General features: G+C 33.6%; 2 protein-coding genes across 6 annotated transcripts in view; one reads left to right on the top strand and one right to left on the bottom strand.

Moving 5' to 3' along the window:
• The window catches only part of LOC131652152 (protein DA1-related 1-like), an 8592-nt gene extending 3428 nt beyond the window's left edge, over nt 1-5164 (top strand). For 4 of the 5 annotated variants that reach the window (XM_058921935.1, XM_058921934.1, XM_058921936.1 and 1 more), the window contains 3 exons: nt 3995-4113; nt 4204-4262; nt 4354-5164. In XM_058921935.1, coding sequence (XP_058777918.1) covers nt 3995-4113; nt 4204-4262; nt 4354-4694 — 519 coding nt within the window. In that variant the 3' untranslated portion in view covers nt 4695-5164. Of the gene's footprint in view, nt 1-3839; nt 3889-3994; nt 4114-4203; nt 4263-4353 lie in introns of all 5 variants that reach the window. The other variant, XM_058921937.1, reaches the window with a different exon arrangement.
• Nucleotides 5165-6741: 1577 nt separating this feature from the next.
• Nucleotides 6742-8703, bottom strand: LOC131652153 (small ribosomal subunit protein eS4z-like). The gene is made up of 5 exons (XM_058921938.1): nt 8625-8703; nt 8064-8141; nt 7796-7976; nt 7625-7722; nt 6742-7374 (listed from the first exon to the last, which is right to left on the bottom strand). The coding sequence occupies exons 1-5, from the start codon at nt 8625-8627 to the stop codon at nt 6937-6939; spliced, it is 798 nt and encodes a 265-aa protein (XP_058777921.1). The 5' UTR covers nt 8628-8703; the 3' UTR covers nt 6742-6936.
• Between the last annotated feature and the right edge of the window lie 289 nt (nt 8704-8992).

The following is an 8992-nucleotide window of genomic DNA, read 5'->3' as shown; positions in this document are numbered from 1 at the left end:
TCGCCTAGCACTATTTATGGCCATGTGCTTTTCCTGTTTTCATGAATTTTTCATGAGAGAAACTCCAACTCTCACTTTAAGACGGCACCATCTTGAAATTCATATAGGTGAAGTTCAGTTTGTATCTATTTCTTGAGATACATATCCTCCTCGATATAGAACTTCATTAAAAGTTTCTAAAAAAAAACTCAACCCTCAATTATGTAATAGTCAACATTGTCACAAAATGTTGCACCATCTTCCAAATCAACGACTTGTTGTTACCCATTGAATCTTAGGTTAAGATGTATTAACTTCAGATTGGGTTGCTATCATTGTTGGAACACTTATTCAAGGAGTTTCAACCTCACACCTCTTGAGGTTGTCTTTACTAAATCACTGGTCAGTAGTTTAGTAAATGATTTATTCAAAATTATAGATCGATCGTATATATGTGAATGAGATGATTATATCTTTAATCAATTTTCTCATGAAAGAATGTCTAAGACCTCAGTGCCCAGACTTTTCATTTTACACATATCTGAATTCTCTTTGATAAATTGGCTTGACTATCACATTGTGTTAACACCTTTGAGACATTGTCTTTAGCCAATGGAACTTCCAACAGAAGGTCCTTCAACCAATCAACTTCTTGACCAGTGTAAGCGAGATTCACATACAATGGTGCCATGGTCAAGAGAGTGATACATCTTTGTTTCTTGCTCTTCCAAGAAATCTCACCCCCAACTAGTGTAAATACCCACTTAGTTGTAAATATATGATCTCCAACACTCGATATCCAACTCATATTGGTATATCCTTCTAATATGGCAGGAAACCCGATTTTGATATTTTTTTTTTTTTTTTAAATATAATCAAAATCCTTGTGATGTCCTTCGAATGCTCACCATTTGGATTGCTAGTAAATCTACTCATTTACTATTTGCAACTGCTATATCGCATATAGTACATTGTATTAGAAAACCAATTTCACTTGCGTATTCTAATATAGCCACATTTCTTCCATCATCATTTTGACACTAAGATCAAATTGAATATTCACTTTCTTGAAACGTGATAGTTTGAACTTATCAAGAACTTTCTCAAAGTGTCTTTGACTAAGTTTATAACCCCCACTATTTTTGCATTACTTTGATCTCCAAAAGAGTGTCAATTAGTCCAAGATCTTTCATCTTGAATGTGGTTTTCTCAACCCCCACTCTTTCATTTTACTTTAATCGCAAAGAGTGCCCACTATTTCAAGATTTTTCATCTTGAATGTGGAAGTTAGAAACCTCTTTGTTTCTAAGATTTCATTCGTCTCTTTGATAATGATCAACATGGAGACAAAGGAATATCACAAAATTCTTACACAACTTTGTGTACAAACACTTATCATAAGAATTAGATGAAAAAGATTTTTAGATAATCATGCATGACGATGCAAGAAGGTTTTTAGATGAAGTGAGAGATTAAATTATGAGCAATTTAAAATAAATAGTATGAATTGCAATGAGTACCTTAGTTATGTTCACTTCTCTCAAATCTTCTCTTGAACTTCTATGTCCAACCTTCTTGATTAACTACATCATTGATGTGCATGACACTTTTGATCCTTTTCTTATTTGATAATCTTTGTCTTCATCAAAACTAGATATAAGATATATTCTTCACAATCTCCCCCTTTTTGATGATGACAAACTCTTTGAATTCTTGTTTTGATAATATTGAAAATTCTCCCCCTAACTTGTGTGGTTCCTCCTTAATCGGAGAATTTTACAATGACAAAGTCAAACTTTTAATGTCATTGTTTCGGTGCATGTTTTAATCCATACAAGGTTTTAACAAGCTTGTACACCTTTTTGTTCATCAGTAGAAAGTATATAACCTTCTGGTTTTCCATGTAAATCTCCTCATCGAGATATCTAATTAGGAACATCGTTTTAACATCATTTTGATGAACTATAAGGTCATGCAAGGAAGTCAAGGCAAACACAATTCTAACTTTCGTTGTGCTTCCTTCTAGTACATATGTGTCAAAATAATCAACACATTTCTTTTATATAAAACCGCTGGTTAATCATCTATCTTCGTAGATGTTCAATGTACCATCACTATGATACTTCCTTTTAAATATATATCCAAAATATATTTAATGCATAACAATCGTTGACGAACTTTTAATCTGTGTTTTCAATAATCCTTGGAGAAACTTCCTCACAAGATTCTTATTTGTAGGAATATCGAATTCCTTATCCTCCGCGATAAGGTTCTCAAAATTTCTCCTCTCAGGATTCAATAATTACATTAGACATTTAGACTCCAAAATCATATGTCTATATAAGTCATAATCCATTTCAAGATGATTTTTATATGCCCGAATTTATATTAATAAGCCTCATAAAGAAACATTAATATATTTCTCTATCAAAATTGTAGTCACAAATTAATCACAAACAATCATAATTTAAAATTATATAAATTTAATTGTGTACTCTTTTATATAAATTCTGCAGTAGATAATGAAAGTTTATATCTCTTCATATTCAAATATAACATCAACAACTTTGCTGGTTCAGAAGGTAAAGTATCTGCCCTTTGTCGCGAAGATTGCTGGTTTAAACCATTGTATTTTATCAATTTGAACTCTTTTTATTACCATTTGTAAAAGGTTTTTTAATTCAAAATTGACATCCCTTGAAGTCAAACGTGATATCCTTTGGTAAAGGGGCACGCCTTACCAATAGGCCATGTTACAGTAACATGGTTGTATTTTGTTTTCAATTATATATACATGTCATACAAATTTAATTACGACATCATATATTAAATTAATATAAAACACTTTTGAATTGAAACAAAACACTTCTATATAATTTCCAAAAACATAAAATTATATCCAGAAACTATTATGCATACACAATTCAAATTATATTAGTAATGCATCCATCTCTGGATAAAAAACTTTGATATGCAAACTTTCTATTCTATAGGTTTGAACCAGTTTAAACATGGTTACAGCAATCCACTTCAATCAGGATTTATGCATTACTTTTGAAAATTTTCTATTATTTAATCACCCAATAAATATTTATATCATTCAATAATTACCGCACTGTAACTAAATCAAAGAAAATGATGTAGTGGAGTGGAGAACATGCATTACAGAATTATACGCTCGAATTAATTATTATTAAAAAATTATAATATCCACAACAAAACTTTGATACCAATGATCACTAAAGTTTCATATTTGAAACTTAAAATTATACTTTTCATAATGATTTAATTTAATTTAATTTTTTTTAATAAATAACACGTACCCGGATTCTTGATGTAAACTCTTTTGTTTTTATATAAAAGCGTCGATTGCCATTATTTGAAGTACTATAAGATTGTTAGAAAATCAATTGAAACCGAATGGAATCGAGGCTAGAATCGTGCACGAAACACTTTCCTTATAGTATTTCAAGCACTCCCAATTTGTCTTGGAGTTTCTACGCAGGAATACCCAGGATAATTCAGCCTTCTCGAGTTTGCGCAAGACCGGCGAAAACTCGAATGTAGCGAAGAGTGCTCTGGAATTATTCTAGAGGATTTTAATATTTTTGTAGTTAATTCTGAATCCGAAATTATGCTTTTATAGGCCATGCTGATATTGTTTCACAAGGTAGCGACCCTTGGTGAAACAATTTCTTTTCCAAGAGTTATGACTTTTGGCCCACAGCATGGTTCACCAACGGTTGCAACATTTCATGAAAAGTTGCCACTCTTCAAATTCAAAATTCAAATCACAACATATTTTCTTTGTCATTTTAGAACACACTCATATTATTAATTATTATTAATAATTTGCAACAACCTGAAACTAGAGGACTATGCTTGTCGGAAGAGCAGACTGTCACCACCGTATGGATTCCTTGCTTCCAAATTTGATTCTTTACGCACGTCTAATTCTGATATAAAAGACTTTGCATTATTATTTAACGGTTTTACACATTTCATGTAACACCAGATTTTAAAAAGACCAAAGATAGGGGCAGGACACCGAGTCACGGACATGATAACTGAGCCTTATAGACTGACCCGTCGATGTGAGGTGACAGCCGTTCTTGTTTTGTATGGCCTACCTAGGTAACTTTTCACGATCTACTTTCACAATCTAGTACCTGCATAAGACTTTCACTCATTTCACTGTATATGATTCAATGATTGTGCTTATAGGTTGTTGACCGGATCAATCCTAGCTCACGAGATAATGCATGCATGGCTAAGGCTTAAAGGTGTTTCACCTCTTCCAAGATGAAAATCACGCAGAAAATTTACATTTTTGTTTCATGTGTTAACATGGAAAAAAAAATGTTTATTTTACAGGTTATCCGAACCTGAGTCCAGAAGTTGAAGAGGGAATCTGCCAAGTCTTGGCTCACATGTGGTTAGAATCAGAGCTCTATTCTGGATCTGGGAATAATAACGCACCATCTTCGTCTTCATCATCGCCGTCGTCAATACCACCGTCCGCTGCTGCGTCATCAAAGAAGGGTAAACGGTCTGATTTTGAGAAGAAACTTGGGGAGTTTTTCAAACACCAGATTGAGTCCGATACCTCGTCAGCCTATGGAGATGGATTCAGATTGGGTAACAAGGCAGTACTTAAGTATGATCTCAAAAGTACCCTTGATCATATCCATTTGACCGGAACTTTTCCGTGTTGAAAATTTGAAAGCTAGCATAAGTTTTTCACCTCATCTTGCTCCAGAGGGTTTCCTCTCTAGCCCCTACGCCTGCTCGAATTAAATATCAGTCGTTGGATTAATCAAACAGTTGATAATGTTGATCTCTCGGTCATTTGATTAATTCAACGACTGAGTTTTCGTTCGAGAGGCAAAAGAATTCAGCTGCCATCATACAGACTGTTGAAGGTCTTAAGGATTCCAAAATAGGAAATAATTTTGAATTAAAGTTATCATAAATACTTTTTGTTTTTGATTTTTTTTAACATGATGCCTCTAAGTTATCATAAATCCTATGAAGTTTAATACTAGAGACAACAAGGAATAAAAATGCACATCTTAGTTTTCAGTGGCTAAAATCTGAGAGTTGATATGTGATGTAAGATTGGTTAATTATGAGACTCGCATATATATTTATTGTTTTTAATTATAAAAAATTATATATTTTATGATTTCTTTAATACTTCTATTAAGTTTATAATTAGAAAACATAAGCAATGGTTTTTTTATCTATATAAAACTAACCCCTTAATGAAAATGTGGTTAGCTTTATATAGACCACCAAAGACCATTGCTCTAACACCAATAAGTGATATAAGGCTCTAACCCGGGTCCTATGCTAATAAGGAAAATGTCAACTATGATGAATTTGATGATGGTGAAGAAACGCTTCTCATGGCTCAAGAAGATATAAGCTCTTGCAACTCTTGCAACTCTGATGGTGAATGATCCTACTCCTCTTGAAAAGCTGCCTATTCCTCCTCAGGACCTTAAAGTTATGAATCAAAATGTTCTTCAAAGCCATAAACTAATTGACAAGAAGATAGTTCATCTCAGTGATTATGTCACTGGTGAAGAAGAAATTGAAGATAATGACCTGCATAACTTGGATGTGTTTTACCATTGAGATCCACTCACTTATGAAGAAGATGCAAAGAAGGAACTATGGAGGAAGGCCATGTATCTAGATATGAAAGTCATTGATAGTAACAAAACTTAGGAGCTGACAACGCTTACTTATGGAGCAAAGGAAATTGGAGTCAAATTAATAGGGATAACATAAGCTAATATCATGACCAAACCTTTGAAGATGGAACCTTTAGCTCAGTATGAGATGGGCTTGATATGTGACTTGAATTACAAGTAATTTGTTTTGTTGTAAATTGTTTTGCTTTTCCTGTAGTAATCAGTTAAGGTGGTGATTGTTAGTAATTGGGCTCCCTTGTATGACTTTAGGCCTATATAAGGGCAACTCCGAAATGCTCTTTTCACACTTTAGGTCTATGTTTTTTGTTTGTGAATATATGTTAGAATAGGTCCGTAAACTCACTCACTAATGAATTAAGGGGCATTTCGGAGATGTATCTCCAGATCAATTTTTCGTGCATACGAAAATGCATCACCGGATCAAGATTTTTCAGAATAAGAGTTTCTCGGCATTTTTACTTCAAATCACAATGGTGTGAAAGCCATGAGGGTGGAAAGAGCATTTTCCACCCATTTCTGCAGACATTTTAATCTTTTCTCAATGTGGGAGAGACAATAAAGGTGAAAAGAGCATTTCCCACCCCTTAATGAGGGAACATATAAGGCCACCCCTATAAAGAGAATGTTGTTGGTCTCTTTTACATCAAGAATGGCATCAAAGTAAGGCAAATGGGAGCTAGCCACCATGGTTGTAATTGACATGACTACAATTTGAAATCCGGTTATAAAATCAAATAATTTTTTGATTGAATTAAAATATAAAATGTACAATTGTTCTACAAACATATCATTTCTCAACAATATGATACTAACACATTAATTTCTTCGAAATCTTTTCAAATTTTGGTATTGAAAAATAGTATCATTTGCATTTCTAAACATTATGATACTTACACAATAATTTCTATGAAACCTTTTCAAATTTTGGTATTGAAAAATAGGATAATTTGCATTGCAAAACTTTATTGCACCAGAAATGTATACTAATACTAACTAAAATCTAATTTTATCACTTCCACTTTTTTGTTATGAGCCAAGGGCATAGGCCATTATCTTAAGTTTCTTTAAAATCAAGCTCATCAGATAATGTTATACATTATCCCCTTAATTTTTATCAAAATAATAAAGAGGTATTGTTGATTGATAGAGAACAAAATTGAAAAGACAAGTAAAACCAAAAGAGTTGAATAAAGCTACAAAACACTTCAGTCTATTATAAATTCATTCCATAGAAAATTTAAGCAGCAACTGCTTGTTGGGCTGCAGCAGCTCTCTTCCTAGCTTCCTCAATGACTGTAAGCTTGATACCCTTACCCTTAGGAAGTGACACCCATGGCTTTGTACCCTTGCCAATGGTGAACACATTGCCCAAACGGGTTGCAAACTCGTGACCGGTGGCATCCTGAACGTGGATTGTCTCGAAGGTTCCCTTATGCTTCTCCCTGCTCTTGATCACTCCAACACGTCCCCTATTCCTTCCACCAGTAACCATGACTACATTTCCAACATCAAATTTGATGAAGTCAACAATCTTGTTCTCCTCAAGATCCAGCTTAATGGTGTCATTAGCCCTGATGACAGGGTCTGGGTAGCGGATGGTGCGACCATCATAGGTGTTCAGGTATGGGATACCTTTCTGCCCAAATTGCACTGAACGAACCTTGCAGAGCTTGAACTGCATCACATGCAAGGCAAACATGAAAAACAAAAATGATGCAAACAAAATATATTCTTACAAGGATAAAATTACATGGACAATAGATTGACATGATTAACAATGCACTATTACTAACACCTAAATATTATACAATACATTTGTGCATCCGGTACACAGTAAAAGATATTAATAGTATGTTATTGAATAAAGGATAATTTAACAAAAAGGACAGACAGATGCAAAATGTTCAGTATGCAAATGAAGGTACCTTTGACTCGTCTTCTCTGACAGAATGGAGACGGAATCTTCCTTTGGTATCATAAAGCAGGCGAAAGCTCTCATTTGTTTTAGGGATGGATACAACATCTGTGAAGATAAAATTTTAGCGAGAAAATCAAATTGAGCATTTATACTTCAAAATGACTAGCATCATACATACCCATGAATCCAGCAGGATAAGTCTTGTCAGTCCTAACTTTGTTATCAACAAGGACATGTCGTTGCATCAGAATAGCAATGACTTCACGGTATGTCAAAGCATACTTCAATCTGTTACGCAATATGAGGATGAGTGGCAGGCATTCCCTAGATTTGTGTGGCCCAGATGAGGGTTTAGGAGCCTGTGCAATTCACAAACAAAAAAGTACCATTAGCCTTAAAAAAGCTCTTGAAAACCATATCAATTGAAATACATAAATTTCACTTACAAAAGCACCACCCAGCTTGTCAAGCATCCAATGCTTGGGGGCATTGAGCCTCTTCAAATGCTTCTTCAATCCTCTAGCCTGTCACATTCACAAACATTAGAATTCAAAGCTCAAAACCAAAAGGGCTTATTTAGATCAACTTATATGAAAACTAATTTAGCTGTTTATTCTCAAACGGACCTAAATTCAAAGATCTATACATCAAATACAAATTCAAACACATTAAATCTGGGCTCAGAAATCAATTTATAAAGCTTTATAAACTCTCAAAAAACAACTATGTTAGAATGAATGCTAAATCCACTTCAGTCGGTAATATACAATGTAAAACTAATATCAAAACCGTGATTTTCCATAGGTGAAAATTGAAATTGAGTACTTTCGTAACATACACATAAACAAATTGTAACACTGGTAAAGTAAAACTATATCAGAAAGTGAAAATTGAATTTTGAGCAAATCACAAAAATTAAGGACAATGAAAGATCGAATACCATTACGAATATGATATTGAAAAGGTATCAAAATGAAAAATCGAGAGGCGAAGAAGAGTGTACTAACCATTTTGGATGAATAAACGAAACAAGAGCTACAGAGCTAGAGAAATAAAGTGAAGAGTGGAAGCTGCGGCTTTAGGTTAAGAGAAAAACCCTAATTGTAGAAGAATGGATATGGGCCCAGAATCGTTAGTTGTAATGGGCCTTAGAAAATTTTACCCTTTCCTTTATTTATCCCCCACCCCTACCATTTTTTACCAAGATTTCAAAAAAAAAAATAATTTACCAATTTATTTTTACCATTCCTCTCAAGTTAGAAGAATTTTGCACCTCACATGTGTTTACTTTACTGGAGTACTCTGAAAAAAGTTATTCGATATGTTTTTTTATTGAAGAACTTTTAGTTATGTTATCCGGTTTGTATTTTTTATA

This window comes from Vicia villosa, linkage group LG2 (assembly GCF_029867415.1).
Source record: "Vicia villosa cultivar HV-30 ecotype Madison, WI linkage group LG2, Vvil1.0, whole genome shotgun sequence".
NCBI lineage: Eukaryota > Viridiplantae > Streptophyta > Magnoliopsida > Fabales > Fabaceae > Vicia > Vicia villosa.
The sequence above is the reverse complement of the archived record's forward strand: the minus strand, read 5'-3'. Positions and strand labels throughout refer to the sequence as shown.

Bases quoted from the DNA above. Each gene is read 5' to 3' on its own strand.
- LOC131652153 (XM_058921938.1), bottom strand. The intron at 7,977-8,063 runs GTAAGTGAAATT...TGAATTGCACAG, and splicing joins ACAAGCTGGGTGGTGCTTTT to GCTCCTAAACCCTCATCTGG. The intron at 7,723-7,795 runs GTATGTATGATG...TTATCTTCACAG, and splicing joins TTATCCTGCTGGATTCATGG to ATGTTGTATCCATCCCTAAA.